Source organism: Eucalyptus grandis, chromosome 8, assembly GCF_016545825.1.
Source record: "Eucalyptus grandis isolate ANBG69807.140 chromosome 8, ASM1654582v1, whole genome shotgun sequence".
Taxonomy (NCBI): domain Eukaryota; kingdom Viridiplantae; phylum Streptophyta; class Magnoliopsida; order Myrtales; family Myrtaceae; genus Eucalyptus; species Eucalyptus grandis.
The window spans coordinates 50252621-50274630 of record NC_052619.1 but is presented as its reverse complement, the minus strand read 5'-3'; the positions used below and the strand labels follow the sequence as shown (position 1 = coordinate 50274630).

At 41.3% G+C, this 22010-nt stretch overlaps 3 protein-coding genes across 3 annotated transcripts; 1 reads left to right on the top strand and 2 right to left on the bottom strand.

Annotated features, from left to right (window-relative positions):
- The first annotated feature begins 469 nt into the window (after positions 1-469).
- Positions 470-5761, top strand: LOC104439914 (formin-like protein 3). The gene is made up of 6 exons (XM_010052919.3): positions 470-1199; positions 1909-2730; positions 2821-3265; positions 3379-3578; positions 4308-4543; positions 4753-5761. The coding sequence occupies exons 2-6, from the start codon at positions 2562-2564 to the stop codon at positions 5611-5613; spliced, it is 1911 nt and encodes a 636-aa protein (XP_010051221.2). The 5' UTR covers positions 470-1199; positions 1909-2561; the 3' UTR covers positions 5614-5761.
- Positions 5762-6045: 284 nt separating this feature from the next.
- Positions 6046-9230, bottom strand: LOC104439935 (pentatricopeptide repeat-containing protein At3g29230). Its single transcript, XM_010052936.3, has 2 exons — positions 8385-9230; positions 6046-7871 (listed from the first exon to the last, which is right to left on the bottom strand). The coding sequence occupies exons 1-2, from the start codon at positions 9048-9050 to the stop codon at positions 6765-6767; spliced, it is 1773 nt and encodes a 590-aa protein (XP_010051238.2). The 5' UTR covers positions 9051-9230; the 3' UTR covers positions 6046-6764.
- Positions 9231-12867: 3637 nt separating this feature from the next.
- On the bottom strand, positions 12868-14318 carry LOC104439941. The gene is made up of 4 exons (XM_010052948.3): positions 14166-14318; positions 13688-13850; positions 13386-13594; positions 12868-13308 (listed from the first exon to the last, which is right to left on the bottom strand). The coding sequence occupies exons 1-4, from the start codon at positions 14225-14227 to the stop codon at positions 13137-13139; spliced, it is 606 nt and encodes a 201-aa protein (XP_010051250.2). The 5' UTR covers positions 14228-14318; the 3' UTR covers positions 12868-13136.
- Between the last annotated feature and the right edge of the window lie 7692 nt (positions 14319-22010).

Sequence of the window (22010 nt, the reverse complement as noted above, 5' to 3'; positions counted from 1 at the left end):
TTCAAACTTCCTCCAAATGCGATCCTTCTATTTTTATTAACCCATTTAACACACGTGACCTTGGGATACTTATCTGGAGTTATCATGTTTGATCCGATGGGATTTAAATAACAATTTAGACCCTCAAAACGATGGATGCCTAGATTAGCTCGAGCTCACTTGTGTTTTGTTGAGATTATCTTGGCCAATGTGTTGAAATGGATCGAAACCAAAAGATATTTTTTTTTTTTTTTTTTGGGTTTTCGGTCAAAGGAATCAGAAGATGAGACGGGGTTAGGTTCATAAGACCGGACGTTCCGGAGAGATAAGAAAAGCCTTGAACAAATTTCTGGAGAATCCGAAATTCCATCTGGGCTTGGTCCAAGCGTAATTAAACGCCAAGGCGAGGGGCGGATGGCGAGTACGACCCCCAAAGATTATGGGCGTTCCCCAGCTTCGTTCTCGCCACGTCGTATCCCTCCTCGTGCGGGAGGCGTCGTTCCTTCTCTTTCCTCTTGCATTCGAGAGAGAGAAAAAACAAAAGAAGAAAGACATGCAAAAAACGGTGGAGGAAAAAGCTCGTCGTCGATAGAGAGAAGGCTCGAGATCGTCTTGCGAACGCGCTTCTGTGATCGGCACGCCAGCAACCCATCTTTCTTTCGCCCTCGAGTTTCTTGAATTTCCGGCAAAGGTCGAGTTTTGACACGTCCCCCCCGTCGGCGGATCCCTTCTTTTGTGAGGCTCGTTGGATCCACATTTCCCGTGTTCATCCAAGATTTCGTGTGTTCTTGGTTCTTTTTTGCGTCGTTGGGACGGTCCCAATCTTGATCCTGAGTGAATCGACGTAAAGGGGACGCGCCGCAACCCGTTGTGGGTCGATGAACGGCAGGAGGAGGAGAGGAGGAGGAGGAGGAAGGAGGAGGAGATAAGAGGCCAGTTGGGTTTTGCGTGGCTAGGGTGATTCTTTTTTTACCTCCCGCCTTCTTGAATGGCCATCGAGACAACGTTGTGGGAAAATTCAAATTGGATGAGATGAGAAAAGGAGCGAGAGAATGGAAACGTGAGAAGGAATAGATATGAGACTCAAAAGCGGGTCGGTCGTTTTGGTGATTTTGCTCTGTGCGCTGGCCACTGGGAGCTCGGAAGGCAAGAGAAAAGCTGCGCACGAACTTCTCGGAAATGGAGGAGTCTCGCCGCCGCTGCCGACGAGCTTCCCCGAGGTACGAGGATTTCTCACGTGTGTTCTTTTCTTTTCGAAATTTAACAAGTTCTTTTGCCTCCTCTGGAGCTTATGTATGTGTTTCCCGGTTGGAGTCCGTTTAGCTGGTTTCTCTTTCGTTGAAAAAGCTCCTGGAAAAAGAAAAGCTCTTTCTAAAGAATCTGTACTTGCCAAGATAGATGATCGGATGGCCTATCCATTGCGTAGTATTCTTTGATAATAAGACAAATTTGAGGGCCCCGCAAAAGAAAAACATGAAAACAAAGACATATAAGAGGAAAATAATTGATTCACCGGGTGCTTCGTAATGCATAAATTTTCAGGATGTGAATTAACTGAGATGTTCCTGGGGAAAAAATGAAATGGTAACTTTAGAGAGAAAAATCTGAGAATTCATTTCAACTGAGACCAATTTGCCTCTGATGTTTTCCTTCTGTAAGACTCTTCAATTTCCTGCGCGTTTGATGGTGCTCCATTTTGATGTTTTAAGTCTCTCATGGCTTGAGGTAGACATTGCAATCAGCCTGTGCTGCATATTCTTGAAAGGAAATATCACTTTGATTAGATGATTGAACCCTTTTTGGAAACTTAGTAGCTGGATATCTAAGGAACAATGATGGTCCTTACACACATTTGACTTGACAGCCCCACTCATTTGCTTTTTGAGATCAAGAACCCCCCTAAAATTCGAATGCATTATATGATAACAGACAGAGCAAGCATGGATTTACTGCGAGAATGAACTGACGGCCAGGGCAGAGGTGATTCAAGATTTTGACATAAACGTACTTCAGGAGGCGATCAAGGGCCTTAGATCAATCAAAGGAAACATGGACAAAGCCTCAGGAATTCTGCCGCCCAATGTGAAACGCATGCTCCTGGATTGCTTAAGAGAGAAGAATCTCAGAGCACGCACTTCCAATGGGGAGCCGAACTCGAGGAACTGGTCCAAGGAGTGCATGGAGTTTCTTTTCTATTGGCCAAATATTCCTCGGAGAAATCTGGTAAGCAGGTCACATCACCGGATAACATCGCCGGATATACTAGCATCAGCTCCATCAACATCTCAACATAAAAATATTGTGCCAAGTCCTGCTCCGGCTCCATCTCCGAACCAAAATGTAGGAATAAGCCCTTCTCCATATTCTGCAACAGAATCTCCAAGTCCCAGTCCAGCTCCATCTGATCTTGCTCCAACCATTTCTCCATCCCCAAAACCACAGGCGCCCGTGGAGCCACCAGAGGAGCCATCTTCACCACCAGATACGAGTGAGTCACCGGAGCAACCGCCAAGTAATGAAATTATACCCATCAGGGCACATATTGCTCCAAGCCATTCACCTAACAAAACGATCACCAGTGGATGAAAAGCGCAATAGCTGCTGGGTGTACAGCAGCTGCGACATTTTTGGTTGTTGCGCTAATCTTATTATTATGCTGTTCCAAGGGCAGGAACAAGAAAGTTGATCCCAGAGCAGGACAAAAAGATGATAGACCTCTTCTAAACTTGAGCTTGAGTGATTACTCCACTGGTATTTGTTTATTAGATGTCACTTCTATCATTGGCATGTGATCATTCTAAATTTCTGATGTCTGATCTGACAATATGTGAACTTTATCAGGTTCTTCCCAAAAATCCTATAGCATTGGAAATTCAAGCGGTAAACAACCGAGTTCTAATAGTGGAAAGACCCCATCATTTGTGAGTCATCTTTCCATAGTATCCGAACATCATGATTCATCGCAGCCTGAAGTATCCTCCCTGGAATCAAATGGAGTAGTACCGCTTGCTCCATTGAAGCCACCTCCTGGAAAATCAGCGCCACCACCTCCTGGACCCCCACCGCCACCTCTTCTCCATCCTCGGCCTCCACCACCTCCAAAGGGTGCTCGCCCTCCACCACTACCTTCTAAAGGAGCTTCACCTCTTAGACCAAACCAGCGGGATGACCCCAATGCAGAATCTGAAGCCCCCAAAACCAAGTTGAAGCCATTTTTTTGGGATAAGGTCCTAGCAAATTCTGATCAGACAATGGTCTGGCATGATATCAAATCTGGGTCCTTCCAGTAAGTCTAGGATCTATCTTAGGTTGACTTAGTCAACTGAGTATGATTTGAAATTGACTTTGTCAATTAAGAACTAACTATTTTAATGGTCATTGTCATGATATTTTTCACAGGTTCAATGAGGAGATGATGGAGTCATTATTTGGATATAGCACCGTGGATAAGAACAAAACTGACCGTAAAAAAGAACCATTATCCCTGGAAACTCCTCAGTATATTCAAATTATTGATACGAAAAAAGCGCAGAACCTCTCAATTCTACTACGAGCACTTAATGTGACAACAGAGGAAGTCTGCGATGCCCTTCGAGAAGGTAACCTCGATATCTGGATGAGCATCCATGTCGTTGAACCTGTGCATTTTAGTCGTGCTTTTCTCAGGCAGTGTGTCAAATAACCTATTTTATTATGATAGCCTAAAAGAATATTCTTTTCACACCATGCTAAATAACGCAGAATTTCCCATGCTTTTCTCATGTCCTAAACTACTGCTTAATGTATTGAAATTGGAACTGGAAATTAGATCATAATAGTGACAAGTATTGATCATTTGCCTCTTCATGTAGAGCCTCCTCTCTTTTATGTTGATCTTCTTCAAGTAACCACTTGATAGATCCTAGTACGTACTTTGTAGAATCTGATAACTAAGCAACATGACATCCCTGTGTGTAATTGAGACCATGACATGGAGACCAACTTTGTGAAGCCTATGCTTCAATAGCTCACGGCCTGGGTTTCATGATCTGGAGGTTGGTGGCCTATTAAAAACTATTAATTTTCTTTGTGCCCTGAGACTATTGGCTGTTGTCTGCAAGACAACAAGTGTGAGGTACAATCCAGATGTTGAATCCTGTATATGCCTTGGGAGTCATTAACCAAACAATGACTAGAAAGGATGAGTTGCCATCCTCAAGTTGTTATGTAGACCAATTCACTGCTTTTATATTAAGGTCAGAGACATTGAGTTCTCAACTTTTCATGGATATTGCATTCTTAATTACTTGTAAAGGTGGCGTCTGACTCTTATGCTTGTTATGATACAGGTACCCAGCTTCCAGTGGAGCTTCTCCAGACTATTCTAAAAATGGCTCCAACAACAGAAGAGGAACTGAAACTTCGATTGTTTAGTGGCGAAATGTCTCAACTTGGCCCTGCAGAGAGGTTTTTGAAGGTCTTGGTTGACATACCATATGCTCTCCAGCGAGTGGAAACACTACTTTTTATGAACTCTGCTCAGGAAGAAGTATCCAGTATCAAAGAATCCTTGGCAACTCTAGAGGTAAATAATTACTACTTTGTTCAGACTGGGTGTTTGTTGCACTTCGGTTTCTTTGATTTACACATGATTCTCTGCTTAACTCGAGTTGGCAAGGTGCAATATGGGAAATTGAGGGCAAACCTAATTCTAGTTCGTATACAGTTCTGCACAGAGATTTATAGATTGATCATTGCCATTCCATAACCAAAATTCACCTCTCTTAATGGCAGGTCGCCTGTGGTAAACTCAGAGATAGCAGACTGTTTCTTAAACTCTTAGAAGCAGTCCTCAAAACCGGTAACCGCATGAATGATGGGACGTATAGAGGTGGTGCGCAGGCATTTAGGCTTGACACACTTTTGAAATTGTCTGATGTCAGAGGAAAGGATGGGAAAACCACCCTTTTGCATTTTGTCGTTCAGGAGATCATCCGTTCTGAAGGAATTCGGGCTGCTCGTTCTGCAAGCACGAGCCAAAGCATATCTAGTGTTAAGTCGGAAGATCTCGTGGATGATTCAAACCATGATTCAGCAGAACATTATCGTGCTCTTGGGCTGCAGGTGGTTTCTGGAGTCAGCAACGAACTCGAAGACGTGAAAAAAGCTGCCGTAATTGATGCTGATGGTTTATCGGCTTCGGTAGCGAAGCTGGAGCGCTCACTTGCAAAGACTAAACAGTTCCTCAACACTGAGATGAATAGCATGCAGGAAGAAAGCAAATTCTGTGACTCACTCACCAGTTTTGTCGAGTGTATAGAAGGTGATGTCGCACGGATATTGGGGGAAGAAAAGAGGATAATGGCTTTGGTGGAAAGCACGGCAGCTTACTTCCATGGAAGCGCAGGGAAATCAGAAGGATTACGGCTCTTTGTGATTGTACGTGATTTCTTGATAATGTTGGATAAGGCCTGCAAAGAAGTGAGAGGCTCGGCGACGAAGACAGTTAAGACTTCCAGAACAGAGACGCCAACCGCATCACCGTCCCGAGAAAACCATCAGCCATCACCTGATATCCGGCAGCGACTATTTCCAGCAATTTTAGACCGACAGATGTATGATTCTAGTTCAGATGATGAGAGTCCATTTCCGTAGTTTTATATTGGTTTGCTGGTCTTTATTCAATGAAAAGTTGGTGGAATTCTAAGTATAGTCGTCTTTTGCTTGTAAAAGAAAGCGAGTTGAACAGACAATGCATACTAATGCTCTCAAACTCACCAAAACTGATTCTAATAGAGGCAGCTTTTCAGCTTTAATTATGTTTCATTAACATAAAAACTTTGTCATTTGGGGCTTTGTCCAGTCATTGCCGCTTGAGAAAAAAGAAATGCTAAGCGGCCCTTTCATCCAGGAATATCCACATGATATCAATGATTTAAAACAACACATAAGCTCGCATGAGTCATGCTGCTCGTGGAAGACCAAGTACACATGGTACTGCAGATTATTTAGACCAAATATTTTGCAACTGATTAATGTACTCCAACAATATTGAGTAAATGCAAGAAACACTTTTGTCACCTTACTTGTTCGGCCTCCTCTGTTATTCATAGATGAAAACCTTCACATACTAAATCATCAATCGTTTGGGACAGTAAAACGAAACTTTGAAGCAAAGACAGATCTGCGTCAGGCTCACTACGGTGCAACTGGGGATCAACAAGGTTTTATATGGCAACAAGCCCCACGTAAATAGTAATGATCTCTCAGCTAACTAGCCTCTGCAGGCCCCTATCCAACAAAAAAGCGGTCTTTGAGTCAGAAGAGATAATGACATCCATTGAGGCACCACCATCTCATTATTCACTACCGGATTCAGCATCTACACCAGGCCAATTAGCATATGCTGAGGCCAAACCTACTGATGAGAAAAGAAGACTTCACAGCAACTGCTAAAAGCTTTCTCTTGATGCAGAAAGATAAACTTCGCCGACATCATGTTGATCTGCATCTAGTGATAGTTCAACGCTCTCATCACACAAACTACTGAGAGAAACAAGAGTTTTAGACCTATATATACACGCATTAATCTTTGAATTGCCTTTAGTGATCATGGGCTAGCACCATATTACTCTGCCTTAAAAGAAGTGCCACGCAAGTTATCTCCATGCCAGCTTCTTTAACTCACCCACAAGAACATTTCTGATTTATGAAAAATCTTTCAATTGCGTTGCTATCCTGAGAGGACAGCCAAAAAAAAAAAAAAGAGGAAGAAGAAGAAGAGCTCAGCCTGTGGCTTCCCGAGTCTATCCCTCATGCAAATGCAATCTGGATAGGCTCCGTACGATCCATCCCAATGCATCTGCTACTACAGAGGACTTCTCTCCACTCACAAACTCTTTTATAACGCCATTTACTTCTACCGAACTCTTCCCTGTTTCCTTATCCATAATTCTGTTCTTCATAAGTTTCCATACCCTCAATGATTCCTCCTGCAAACCCATATTGGCATAAATATTGGATAAAAGAATATAAGTCCCACAATCATCAGCTTTTAGCTCCACAAGCTTCTTGACTGCAACTTCTGCAAGCATTATATCTTGATGAGTTCGACATGCTAAGAGCAGAGATCCCCAGAGAGCAGCACAGTTGGGTTTCATAGGCATGGATTTTATGACTTCTCGGGCACTGTCTAATTGACCGGACCGACTAAGGAGATCAACCAAACAGCTGTAGTGCTCGAGCTTGGGTTCTATACCATAAACTCCTTTCATCTGCCCAAAGATACTGAGACCTTCAGAGACAAAACCTGCATGACTGCATGCTGTAAGAATTGCCAGGAAAAGCATATCATCGATCCGAACATTTCTTTCCAAAACCATCTGCCTGAATAATTCCAAGGCTTTCTTTCCGTAGCCATTAGTACCATATCCATAAATCATCACACCATAGCAAATGGCATTTTTCTCAGACATGCTATCAAAAGTTCTCCTAGCCTCATTGACACTCCCACATTTCATGTACATATCGAGAAGCGCAGCTTGAACAACTATGTCAACGTCAATTCCATTCCTCTCCATATAGATATGTATCCATCTCCCTTGATCTAGCGCCCCCAGCTGGGCACATGCTGATAGTACTCCAACCACTGCAACCTTATCAACCTTCACATGTTCCAAAAGCATCTGCTTAAAAAGTTTCAATGCTTCCAGGGGATTTCCATGCGAAACATATCCATCTAGCAGAATGCTCCAAGATATCACATTTTTCCCTGGCATCATATCAAATAGTTCACGAGCAGCCATCACATCTCCCACCTTGACATATCCAGCAATCATAGAATTCCATGTAACAGTATCTCTGATGGGCATGTTATCAAAGAAAAGTCGAGCCCTCACAACATCACCACTTCTCTGACAAAATCAAGAAGGCCTGTAAGCACAAATTCTCTAAGAGATAAACAATCACATGTATGCATCCACATTTTTAAGAGGAGAAATTACTTCATGGAAAATGCAACTTTCTTCCAGTTTCATCGCTTCAAATTTTATAGAAGTTGCAATCTTTATCTTATATACTCTGAAGCCAATTCCTTTCCTTCTTCTTGCACGTAAAATGTAATTAAGTTCCCAACAAACTCAGGAAAATAACTTCGTATATAACCAAACCAGCATTCCAAGGCATCTATTAACAGTTGAAAAGAGCAGAAGATAAACAAGATCTGAAGTATCATTATTTACTCTCAAGTGGTGGTAGAAAAGAAGATAAAAGTCATAAGCAACTATGATATCCATTGACATTAGGTAGCCAAATGCCTTAAGTCACATTCAGGTGGAAAAAACCGCAGAAAGGCAAAGCCTCATGTAAACAAACTTCTCCGCAACCGCAGATTTACTACTTAACTAAAGAAATCATGTGGAACAGACCTTACCATAAGCATCTATCATCATAGACCAAGAAATCACATCCTTTTCTGGCATTTCATCGAACACCTTCTGGGCCTCTTCTGTATTCCCGCGCCCTACATACGCACTCAATAATAGATTCCAAGACACCGAATCTTTTTCCTCGACCCCATCGAAAGCCATCCGGGCACAACCTATTTCTCCACACTTCCCGTACATACCAATCAACCCATTCACTGCGAACACATGACAACATCTTCCCCTCTTCATTAACTCCCCATGAACCACCCTTCCCTCGCCCAAGCCCATCATCATCCCGCACGCTTTTAACACAAACGGGTACGTGTAATCATCCCCCACAAAGCCTTTCCTTCTCATACCCGCGTAAAAGCTCCAAGCTTTGTCCGGGTTTGAGCTGCTGACGTAGCCCCTGATCATGGTGTTGCACATGAAAACGCTCCGCATGTGAATTCGTTCGAACACCAACCGCGCGTAGTCCATGTTGGGCGGGTTCAACGATGTCAGGGAAGTGAGTAGCTTGCTCGACGCGAAAGAATCGGAGACGAAGCCGGTCGTGATGAGCTGGGCATGGATTTGAAGGATTTGCGACGTGTTCTTGGATCTCTGAAGAAATGCGAGCAGTGGGTTTCCGAGGTGGGTTGGGGTTGGGGATGGGGAGTGAACCATAATGGGCGCAACAAGAAACCCACATCACACTCTGCCGAACTTGCATCCAAGACGAAGAGCTCAGATTGAGTACTGAACGAGCGGGAAAGTATGCCAAGACATGCTTCTTTTCACTGACACCGAGGGTGCTGAGTTCTACAATGGTCTTGCTCATCGCCTTTAATTCTACTGTTAATGCAAGATGCATGTCGTAAATGGAAGCTACTGAGTAGAAGTGACAAAATGGCCATATATGACCCATTTAAATGATAAATTGATTATATATGAGTTATTTATTTTTTAATAAAAAATAGTTAAATGGATTTAACAATGAAATACTTAAGATAATATTTAAGATAAATGGGTTTTAAATTAATCTTAAATGGGTTGGATTTAGAATTCACTTTTAACCAAAATCTCACCATCTTTATCTTTCATCTTTAACTTTACAAAAATATTTTTATATAAAAATCGAAATCATTATTTTTTTATTTTAATTTTCTTTTCTTTTTTACCTTTTTTTCTTTCTTCCTCTTCCTTCCAATGGCCGACACGGCGATGGCCAGCGACCGACCAGACGAGCCTCAAGCTCAACGAGGTCATATGAGCTCAAGCTCGCTGGATCTAGCGAGGCTCAAGCCTCACCGATCTAGCGAGACTCGAACTCACCGAGGTTGGGCGAGCTCAAGCTCACCGGATTTGGTGAGGCGAAGGCCTCGCCGACGTCCAACGAGGGGCTCGAGCTCGAACTCGCCGGTCGGGCGAGCTTGAGCTCGCCGATCTTTGGTGAGCCCGGAGCTTGTCAACGAGCCGAGCAAGCTTGAGGCTCGCCCGTGGTTGGTTGCCGGCTATTGTCGTGGCTAGTGGCCAACCAAAGCAGAAGAAAAAAAAAAGAAAAAAAATTATATTCTTAAAAATTAAAATAATTTAAAATTTAATTTTTAAAATAATTAAAATTTTTTTTAAAATATTTATTTTAAAAATTATAAAAAGTCCATTATAAAACTATTTTAGCAATTTCATTTTTAAAAAATAATATATATATGTGTGTGTGTAAGAAATAAGCTTTCTTAAGTTTAGTTAAATGGGTCGGATATGGATCGAGTATAGATCACGTTAGGTATGAGTTAAAAATTTTGCATTGCGAAAAACAGGTCATAAACAGATTAAATGAGTCGATTTGAAGCGGACCATTTTATGACCCAACTAACCTGTTTAATGGGTCTACTACTAAGGAAGCTACTGTTGGAGACAGACAGACAGACAGACAAGCTGAAGGACTGCACGTGAATTTCGGCGACCGTGTCAAGATCTTCCTCTAAAGTGATTTGCTTTGGAAGCAATGCCTTTTCAAATTTGATTCCGGTCTTTCGAGTTAAGCTTGTGACTTTTGTATTATTCCTCTAATTTTTTATTTTATTTCCGACCCTTGCAATTTAGTTTTCAAGCAATTTATCTTTCTTGTCTTTTCTAGATCGATCTAATGAGTTCCATTTTGACACTTTGCTCTGAGGAGCTGGCAAGTCTTTTCAGCATGCCTATTACTCGATGCTGCTGCTTTGAAAAAACTTGTCTCTGGGGAGAAGTGACGACTTTTTAGTCAAGGTAGAACCTGAGGTAAAGCGTTACTTTACAGTTCATCGGGGTGACCGTTGGGCTTGGTTCAACTCAAGAACCGAGATTGAATTGATCTAAGACCCATCGGTTCAGGGCTAGTTTCAAAGAACTGAAGTCCTTTCAAAAGAACAAAAATGCCTTTGCAATCATCAAAAATTAAATCATGATTCTTAACATGAACAAATAACAACATAACCACTTGATTAATAACTGTTTTTAAGTAAAATGGTACTATTTTTATATCTCATTATGAAAATTTTCTTTTTTACTAAAAACATATAATGTTAGTTATTGGATAAAACCAAGAACTAAATCAAAATCGATCGATTCCAAAAGCGACTAGTTAGGTTCAGTTCCAATCTTTTGGAATATAGGGTAACAAAGTCAATCCTAAATTTAGAGCTAAGAATTGGCTAAGAAGCAACCTATTTTGAAACCGATTTTCCCTATTATTTGTTACTACAAAGTCAAAAAAAAAAAAACAACCTCGACGTGCAATATCCATGTTGAATGTAACATACCATGTTGAATGTAACAACTTTATCTGCCCAAAAAAAAATGCCATGTGTGCCTTTTGTAATGCACTAAATTATCATCTAAATTTTTATAAACTTATTATATAACAGTTAATTTAGTCTTAAACTTTTCAATTTGATCATTTAGTCATAAAATTTTGTGCAAAATTCCAATTTAGTCCATTTAATTGATTTAGGCTGAAAATTGCCAATATCAAAACAAAATCGTTTTGAGAAATTTCATATTTTTTCTTAATTTTCTTTTCATTTCCTTTCCCCTATTTATCTTCTGAAAAGGTTGGAGGGATTATCAATGTCTCGAGCAAGGGCATCGTAGCCCTCACTGCCCACGAGCCACCTCTGCCCTCATCAAGCAAATTATGCGGTCTTTATCAAAAGAATAGCTCACGTAAATGATATTGTACCAACAGGTTAGGCAATCGACCTTGATTTTGATCTTGTGCAAGTGTCGCAACTTGCACGACGATACGATGCTCGACAACAAGATGATTTCTTGACTTAGAGGATTGAGAAGATAGGCCACGCAGTGAAGGTCATCAAAGCAGAGCAACCCGCGACATGAAGCTCTGAGTCATGACCTCTGGCTCCTTAGAGTCATGACCTCACGCTTGATTTGGGAAGCAAAGTTACTAAAACTTATCGTCTCTCACATACAACAATCAATGTTAACTAGTTTGTTATGTCAGTAATTTTCCATCAAAATTAACCAATGGATTATATCAGAAAATTATCAAAAATTTAGGACTAAATCGACCAAATTAAAAATATTAAAATTGAATTGGCAATCATATAAATTTAGGATTTGTAGGACAATTTTTCTTCGAATTAATTAAGAATGAACGGTTGCCGATTCATTGATACACACCTCTTACCTTGAGCATGTCAAAAAGCTTTTGCCTCGCTCCAAATTTATTATCGACCTGTAAAAAGATCAATCGGAGAGTCTCAAATCGACTTCACGATCTGGAAGACCGTCTTGGACAGCAACTGGAAGTGGTTGCCATCATCATTTTCTCCGTTGTTGAAGCGATCATCATGCAGAACCATGCGGATTCCATGTACTTTTCGCAGCGGCCTTTGATCGTTTTTTGCTTAAGTTCTCTCAATGTATCAAAGCCATAGATTGAAGCGGCCCATCCGTTGATTTCTATAAGATGGCGTAATTGGTTGATTGATAGTCGAGCGCCTCGTCTTCTGTCGACCAATCGAGTTCTGAAACATTCTCATCATGCTTAAGCGTCCTCCTCGGACTCAAAAAGGAGACGATCATAAAGTGACTTCATTTCATTTTATACAGAAGAACCTAAAAGTATGGATTCACCCCACTAGTGGAATGGAGGTCGATTTCTACTTTCTTTATTCAGAAAGACCGAGTGACGAAGAAACATTGATGATTTGCTAAAAAAAAGAAAAAGGAACATTGATGAAAGCAATACATCTGATAGTAAAGATTGCATAAAAAGAAAAAAAAAAACCAACTTCGAAAATTTGGCTTCGTCGTTAAGAAATGAATAGTTTAGACGAACGATTCGAGTTCGATTCTTGTGAACACCTTCCCTATGAGCTTCATATCCAAATTTCGAGAATAACAGAGTCCATGATACAATCCATTCAAACGAATCATCCGCCCCTTTATGGTACGGTAAGTCGTGGGATGGATAGTATTTTTTGCGCGAAAGAGGAAGTGAGTTAAGTCGGTCTGTCCACATAAAGATTCTACCAGTACATTGGTCACTCATCTACATCCATAAGCATAGCTCAAAACAAGAACCGGAAAAAAGGAGGAAGAAGAAGAAGAGGAAAATTGCACACACCAAAGAACCTAAAACGGCAAGAAGAACGAAGGGGAGAACATGGATTACATAGGAAGTGAAGCATTGGGGAACAGAACAACGTCAGTGAACCATCTGCAGACCTAAGTTATCTGGACTCACGACCCAGCTACGCATTAGCCTTAGGTGGCGGTGGCGGAGACGTAGTAAGCGACGGAGAAGAGGCCGTGTACGAAGCAGACGATGCCCCCGATGGAGAGGAAGTGGTGGTGCGAGATACCGCAGGAGCCTCTGGACTTGCGGTTCGCCAGTGTACCGATGACCAACAGGGATAGGCCGATCGCCAGTATGATCCTGACCCATTAATCCACGGTCAATCCGCAATTGAAATCGATGGATAGTTGTTGAAAAGGAGGAAAGAGAGAGTATACCAGGTGAAGACAAGGCAGGCTATGGTGAGCTGGCGATTGGGGGAGGCCTTCTGGAGCTCGTCTTGGGTGCAGATACAGTTGTAGCAGCCGCCGAGCAGATTGGCGATGACATGGGCTAAGGCGAGGAATACCGCCGCGCCAAAACCGAGCTTGAACGCCTCCGGGCTCGGCTCTTTGCACTCGAATATCCACAGCCTCATGTGCCTCTCCTGAACACCACGAAGACTCCCTGGTTATTGCATCTTCAAGAAACGTTAAAGATGCCATCTCTTTTTCTTCATTCTTCTCTATTTCAAGTTTACCTTGTTTTGCTCGACCTCAGCTTCCAGGCCAAGAATCCCGGCTGCAATATCCAGGCCTATGATCAGGATGCACACAAGAATGCCCCCTCCTTTCACCATTTCTGAGAAACTCTGCTGCTGCTGCTGCTGCTGCTGCTGCTGCTGTTGCTGTGTATGTGGGTGTCTGGGAGAAAGGAAAGGAAGAATTAGGTTGTGCTTTTTAAAGAGGGACAAAGTGGGACAAAAGTCATCAAGATGTGTGCATGGGGTTTAGTAAAGAAATCAAGAATGCATTTGTGCCTAAGGAAAAACTGAAAAAGAGATGGGGAGGAGCATGTGATGAGCTGTTTGAAAAGAGGGGCAAAAAAAGCTTCTTTTCTTCGTCCACCATGCGGTGCAAAAAAACACTTTTTTTTTTTCACTTTGCTTTCTTTCTCTTTCCCTTCTGTAAGATCCCTTTGATGGAGGAGCAAGGAAAGCAGAGAATAAACCAACTCACACGGATAGGAAGAGTGACCCGGCGATTGAAATCACACCGTCGCTGTCTAACCTATATAACATGACAATATTCGAGGCAGTGTGTCATCTGTAGCGCAGTGACCGCAGCGGCAGCATCTTCTTTAATGGTTCCATCAGCCTGGACCAAATCAGGGGGGAACACCTTACTAATCAGGGGAAGCTTTCTACATGGGCAACGTGCCCAGCCTAGATCTCGTTAATCCTGCTTATTACAGAACCCTTCTCCTGTTTTTGATTTTCGGTCGGTGCGATCGAATTGTGTCTTAGACCAGCTTGTGGTATACAACTTTAGATAAAAGGATTCTGGACATTATGGCAGAATGGTACAAGCTCTCCAGAGAGTGGGAAAACAAAAGAGCAGAGTTGACAGATGGAAAAAAGAGCAAACCGCGTTAACGGGGCAAATGTGGGCCCTCGCGGGCGACGATTGATTCGGAAGCCGTAAGCCTCGGGTCAAAGAATCAGTGGATCCGTGACGCCAAGGGTCAAAGCTCTTGGGTCAGGTCCCATCATCTATCTGCTCGAGCCTCGAGCTTTGTGAAGGTTTGGAGGAATGCAGCCGGACCGGTTCTATTCGGAAATCGCATCGGATCATCTGAAAAATAAATCCGGTTTCCGCTAGAGTCAGTCTGATTTCGGGTTTCGAGTGAAGAACCACTCACGACTCACGAGTCGTCAGACCGATTTTAGGAACTACCTTGGAATCGGTGTCACGGAATAATTTCTCATTTTCTCTCTCACACATAAGTTGCAGCCCTTCTGAGACACCGTTTGGTTTGACTTTGGGAATCAACTTCGATAATCTAAAGTCTCTTCGCCAAATATAAATGAATTTGGTTCAATTTTTTGAGTGACTTTAACAAGATGCGATTATATTTCCAAAAAGACTCTAAGGGCCATTAGTCCAAAGTAAATTTAGAGATCCTTTGAAAACTTGCATTTTCAAAATGCAAATTTCAGTCACTATTCATTTTCTCCAAAATCACTGCATGGAAAAGCTGATCGGAGGCGAACGACCGCCAGCCAAGGGATCGTGCACGCTGGTGACCGCCACCTGAGGGTCGCCCAACCCTAGCAGCCGTCCCTCAAGCGACGCTTGGGTCGTGCAGCCTCGGTAACCGTCTAGGGGCCAAATTTGGCCATCCAGCCGCCACATCCGACGGTCCGACCGCTAGATCCGGTGATCCGGTGGCCAAACTTAAAAAAAAAAAAATGCAATTTTTAAATTTTTTTAATTTAATAAAAGTTATTTACAAATACAAATTTTACCGAACGCATATTTTGGTTAAAGTTGTTTTTCAATATAAATTTCACTAAACGGTATTTATATTTCAGAAAACTGTCTTCACCCAAAAGCCAAACCAAACGAGTCCTTACTTCTTTCGTCTTCTCTCACGATCACACTTTTCTCTTCGCCTTTTGAGCCCTCCCTCTTGCGGCGGTGGCTCCGACATCATCTCTCGCTCCCTCGCCCTCAAGTCGGACCCCGATCACTTCTAAAGAAAGTGCGGGTCAAGATAAAAATTTAAAAAGATGGGGTCTTTGGTGGATCGCTGGCTTGAGAGAATACAGACACGGAGTCATCATTAGTAAAGTAGATTTACCATATTGCCATCTGGTTATTTGCCGTACATTCCTCTGTTAATGATGCACATTTTTTTTTACCAAAATGAAATAAGAAATTCTTCATAGTCCCTTCCGACTCTCTTTTTTTGTTTTCTTGAATGGAAATATGAAAATGAGATAAGAAAAAAAGCTAAGTAGACTTGTCGATATCAATCGAATCTATCTACATTTTGAGATAATTTCGACCTCCCTTTATTAATAGTTTAGGTCAGGAATAAATGAGATTAGCTATTTGATTGATATGGCTTCCGATATACATGCGGTCTAATTGGCCAACCACCAAAAGACAAAAGAAAGATTAGGTCCAACCGTAATCCATATGATGAAACGAGATGCTACTTACGTTTTCCTTTCTTTTATATTACTAGCACAAACGAACATGCGCTTCAATGTATGCAAAAAAAGATTAGCATATAACAAATTTTGCAAAGTCATCTCATTGCGAAATATTTTAATCAAGATTCAATTAAAAAAAACTTCAATGGCGCATGAAATCGCATTTATATTATTTAGGAAAAGATAAAAGAAAGCCTTGAGATCCCTCAAAAGTGGAGTACAGCGTCGTAGCTGCTGCCACAACCAACTCAAGGACAAGAAGAGCAGGGCAGAAGGAACAGAGCTGGGCTTAAGCATTTGGGCTACAGTCACAGATCTTCCGCACCTTCTCCTCGTAATTCCTCGTGTTTTGGAGGGTAGCTCGAGCCCATTTCAATGGTGGGTCCGTTCACACCCTTTCTCACGCACAGGAGATCTCCGTTCTGAGATGACCGCACCACCCGACAAGGAAAAAAGGGTGAAATTTTTATTTGTCTTTTTAACTTCTTCTGTTTCTTTTCTTTTTGTCCTTTCACGCGGCGTACCGGATTCAAAACGGCATGGATGATGATGCAAAATGAGAGAGAACCAGGCATTGTCGTACCGGACGAACTCGAATGTGCAGCTTTTATCACAGGGAAATGTGCGTGGCTTCTCTGTGAATCTGCTGTAAAGAACATTCCTCCGGCGATTTAACGGGTAATGTGCAAAAAAAAAAAAGTCGAGAAAGGATCGGAGTCGATCACCATATTCACCATCACTTTGGCAGCGAAGCATGACGCCTCTTGATTACAAAATGGCATGCTCATCTCTTCATCTCTTAACTATACCGACTCTAAAAGACAAACAGCAAATAACCAAAAAGAAGTTTAGACCAAGAACGAGACAGAAGAAGAAGAAGCCATGTCCGATTTCTTTTCTTCTTTTTTTTTTCCTTTTTTTCTCAAGATTTTTTTGGGATCGTAGCCATATCAGAAGATGGTTGTATTAGTTCTACCTGTTTAACATATACGCGAGAGACTCGACACGTACCCGGATAGCCATACCCACCCGGAGACGTCCTCCGTGGCACTCGTTCTCTTCCTTCAAACGGGGGACTGATTTGGAGGAGGAGCTTCAAGATTCAACCACATCTGCTGCTGCTGCATCAACATCTGCATCGTCATACTCATCTCGGACGCCTCCTCCTCCTGCTCCTGCTGCTTCAACAGAAACTGCTATTGCTGGTTCGTTGCTGCAGCTGCCGCCGTACTCCTAATCGCACCACACTGCGTGAGCCGGAGGCGAGTTCACCATGCTCTCCAGCAGATGCTGCATATTCAACCCGTAATATATGGGCTTTAAAAAAAAAGGGAAAAGAAAGAGTTTGAAAAGTCAAAAAAGGAAGCTAAAGGAGAATTGTGGAACCTTATGTTGTTTTAAAGAGAGGAGAGAAGGAGGCCTTCGGTAGAAACGAAAAGAAAAATAGGGGAACGGAGAAACAGGGAAGAGGAAAGAAAGAAGAGAGAATAAAAAGGGAGAAAGAGAAAAATTTTGGTGTGCTCGTGATCCGAACGCTTCATCAAGCCGATTCAAGTGTGTTTTACAACGCCGATAAGAAATCAGAGCCTTTAATCACTTATTTAAAGCAATTGCCGCAATTAGGGCTCGAAATTCAGATTTCTTGGATATTTGTATAGTGAAGCTCAATTTTGAGTCGTTGAGCTATATAATTTTATAGAATGGTACTTTGGGATCTTATGAAGCTATAACATCTTACGGATCGTTATTTGAGCTTGCAGTTTGTCCAGAACGGAATTTTGAAGTTGGGGGCGCATTCTGGTACTGTAGCGAACAGTAGCTTCGAGCCTCTTTTTTTTGTTGTTTTCGGTATTGTTTTGGGGCAGCTGAGTAGGAGTTATTGTTGTACGTTAAGAGAGCTTTCTAAAGACTGTAAGACGGCTTGAAACGGAATTTTGTGGAGGAAGTTATAGCGTGACGAAGTTGGTGCATGGGCCGCGCCTAGCGGAAAATGATGGTTTCTGCTAAATGAGAGCTTTTGTGACGCATATGTGTCATTTTATTGACAAATAGGCCTAGTATAGACGAGTCGTTATACGAATATCATTTTTACTCAGCCTTTTGATATTGTTTTTCGTTAATTGTTAGGGATCCGAGTGCGTTGGTTCAAGTGAGTGTCGTAATTGATTTTTGGCTTTTCCCAAGTGAGTGACACTATTTCTTCTTTATATTTTAAACTCATGTTTTGAGAAAGATGGTGAATTATATACTTTATGAGTTGATAAAATGCATCTTTTGTTGCATAAAACAAAATCGAGCTATTACTATTATTTTGTTATTTGAAAGACTAAGTTATATTTCGAATTCGATTCGAATGGTTGTTTGAAAAGGATTTGTGAAATCCTTTATGAAAGAATCTTGAAATGTTTTGGAGAATGCTTTGATATTTATTTATCAAATTTTGAGTTGTAATATGACTTTCTTTCTGATGTTGGATTACTGGATATTGTGATTGGTGGTTAGTGCTCGATGTCTCCGTGGACCCTGAGGGGTATGTGGGTATACGCATACTAGTCTAAAATATCCTTGTGGACCAAGCCACCAACTAATAATAGGTGGAGACATTGCCAATGGAGGAATCTTGGTCGTCTCGTCACACGCGTTACGCGTGACCATGATTAGACATTTGAGCATGAATTGGTCAATAGAGTGGACCATTGACATGTGATTTGAGTTTGGTCAATGGAATAGACCATCGATGTGATTTGATGGGACTAATTGATGGAATAGACCATTGATACATGTTTTATGAGATTGACTAATAGACTGAACCGTTGGTGTCTTCGGTATTTGAGTTATGATTATATATTATGTTAAAGCGAGTTACGATTGCGTTTCAAATATACATAGTGATTTCTCAATCTGCTTAGAAAAAATGTGTTACTTACTGAGCCGTGATAACTCACTCTTCTCATCTACTTATTTTTCAAGTTCTTCAGCGAGTCGCGAATAGGCGTGAGCATTCGTTCGAGGAGGAGTTTTATGGTGGAAACTTTTTGGTATGACTTGTGCATAGTTAATAGGTTTGTAAGTTAGTCTTTGTAGAAGGTTTATGTTTTGGTTCGATGGATTGTAGAAATAATCTGATATTGTAACCAAATACCCTTTTTGTCATATATATATGTTAATATCGGGTTGAATTTTGGTTATGTTGTGTGACACCCCCGAACGGCCCCCGATCCGCTAAGATCACCACAGTCCACTTGTCTTTCTCTTGACCTGATAATATATTACTCTGATTGTTAGGGAAATCCCTTATGATGTTTTGAAGATGACAAAATAAATCAAAGGCTACTAACATATTTAATGGTTAAGTAATAAACCATGCAGATGATAGAACATGTAAATGATATTGTCAAAGTGTGAAGACGACCAGAAGACTGAACGTAACACATGTCCAAAGTATATTCTGAAGATTTCCAGACTTCTGTGTCAAAGTCTGAAGACTGTCAGACTTTAGTATCAAAGTCTGTTCTATATCAGAAGTCTGCTTATTCTGACAAATTCCAGACCGAACATGAATGATGAACCAAAAGACAGACTCTATGCTGAAGCTAAACCAGAAGACAGACTCTATATTGGAGCTGAACTTATTCAGACGGTGTTCAGACCTTAAAGCTAAATCTATTCAGAAGCAGAATATGTTCAGACCCAAATTGTAAAGTCTATTGCACTCGGACTCAAATTATAAAGTCTATTGCACTTAAACTCAGATTGTAAAGTCTATTGCTCTCAGACTTTACATCGAGACTCAACATAACGTAACTCAAGCACAATCATATAACGGCTAGTGATATGGTTTGGATTCCACATCAATATTGATTTGATTGATTCAATCTAATTGATTGACGATTGGATCTTGAAGACAAGATCTTTCTATACGAAGAAACTTTACTTATGGAAACCAAGATTTCGTTTGTATGAGCGATCGGAATCAATTTGGAATTCTACCTTTATCACTCAACGGCTACCAAATCTTCTAGATACAGAGCTGTCCAATGGTTATATTGGAAGACGATTCTCCGGGATACTGTCCAACAGGTAGTTTGGAAGTGGAGGAGTATTTAAGGAGATGAAGGACCGATGAGCAAGTAAGAGATAGAGCGTAGAATTTATAATTCCAAAGTCCGAGCGATCTTTGTTAATACACTTGTCTCTTGAGAGCTTAAACGTTTGTGATCGTGAGAGAAATAGCAAAAGAGTGACTTAGTGAGATAGTGTGATCTACTAAGTGTTTGCACTCAAAGTTGTAATCTCTTGTTGATTACATAGTGGAATCCAGCCAAGAAGGCTGTTAGCGTGGGAGAGTGGACGTAGGCTTGGATTAAGCCGAACCACTATAAATCTTGTATTCTTATTCTCTTCCCTAACTCATTTATTTTACTCGAAGTTTATTTTATTTCGCATATATTTGCCAAGGTTTATTTTATACACCTATTCACCCCCCTCTAAGTGTTCATACTAGCACTCTCACTAATATCAAAGAGTTATAATAAGTCTATAAGTCTTGGGAGTTTATATCTTTTAGATCAGTCCATATGCAGTTTACATAGCAGAAGCACATCCATCAACTATTCCCCGTTCTGAATTATAAAGCGATGCACACCAACTAAAACTTTTATAAGATAAAGTCGAACACTTTTATTTACATAACTTGATAGACATCATTAGTCGGTACATCATGCCAAGGTTTTCTATACTCAGCTATACTTCAAAAGATGACCGACATCTTTTCCAATAGCCATATATTTAAAGTCCATCGATCAGTGTCGACGCCCAAAAATTCCTTCATTTTCTGTCCTCCTCTTTGCGGTCATATCTAACCACTCGGTCCATCTGCTGGTGGTAGTGGCAGTAGAGGTATATTGTCTAGTCTGAAATGTTAGTCCCTAAAAAGGGTGAGGACAACCACTCAGCTGTAAAAGATCCACTAAATTATATCGTGCGTAGCCATCAAAATCGAATTTCATGCAAGATAGACAAAACATGTGTAATCAAAGGAAATGAGTGATGTGCATTCTTTTCATAAAACCTCTCAATGCAATGACAAGTGCAATTTCAAAGCTAAGATGCACAATTTCAGTCACACGGGTCCTGATTATAAAACCAAACTGTTATAACATGTTCCATTCCATGCCACGCAATTTAATCCTATAACCAGACCACACACACACTTAGTAGAGCCATCGATTTTAATATTCAAAAGGTTTAACCCCCCAGAGGACCAGTGTTTGCGTCCTTCTGGGCATTCGCACCCAATCCTGGCGTCGCAAAGTCCTCTGGAATTACACCATTGGGCCACCGGGCATCCAAAGTGTGTTTACATCACACCTCTAGGCACCTCGCACCCTACCTAGCATCACGAGGAAGCTTTGGGGTTTGCCATGAAAATGGTTACCCTTGCCATCCGGAATTACGTACCGACATACCACCGGGCATCCCAACACTCTTAGGGAACCTCTGCGACTCTGCGGACCTCAAACATCCAAAGGGCATTGATCATTCGAACCTTTGGCATCCTGACTCCCGGGGCATCGTTGACCCGAGGGTCCAACGGCAGCATTAACATCTTAATTTATTTTAACACCAAAAATATTTTCAATCCAATGCCATTAGAAGTCCCATGAGTTTTCATCAAAATTTCAATATTGAACAACATGTCGGATGCCACAAAAACAATCATGTCGGATAACAACTCAAGATGCATTCACCTTTGAGATAAATTGTACAAATTCGGATTAAAATAGCTCAAAAATCAGAATGCACAGTTTTGATAAAAATTTTGGAAAAACCCCCAAATGAACTCGGAAAATTCTAAAATTTT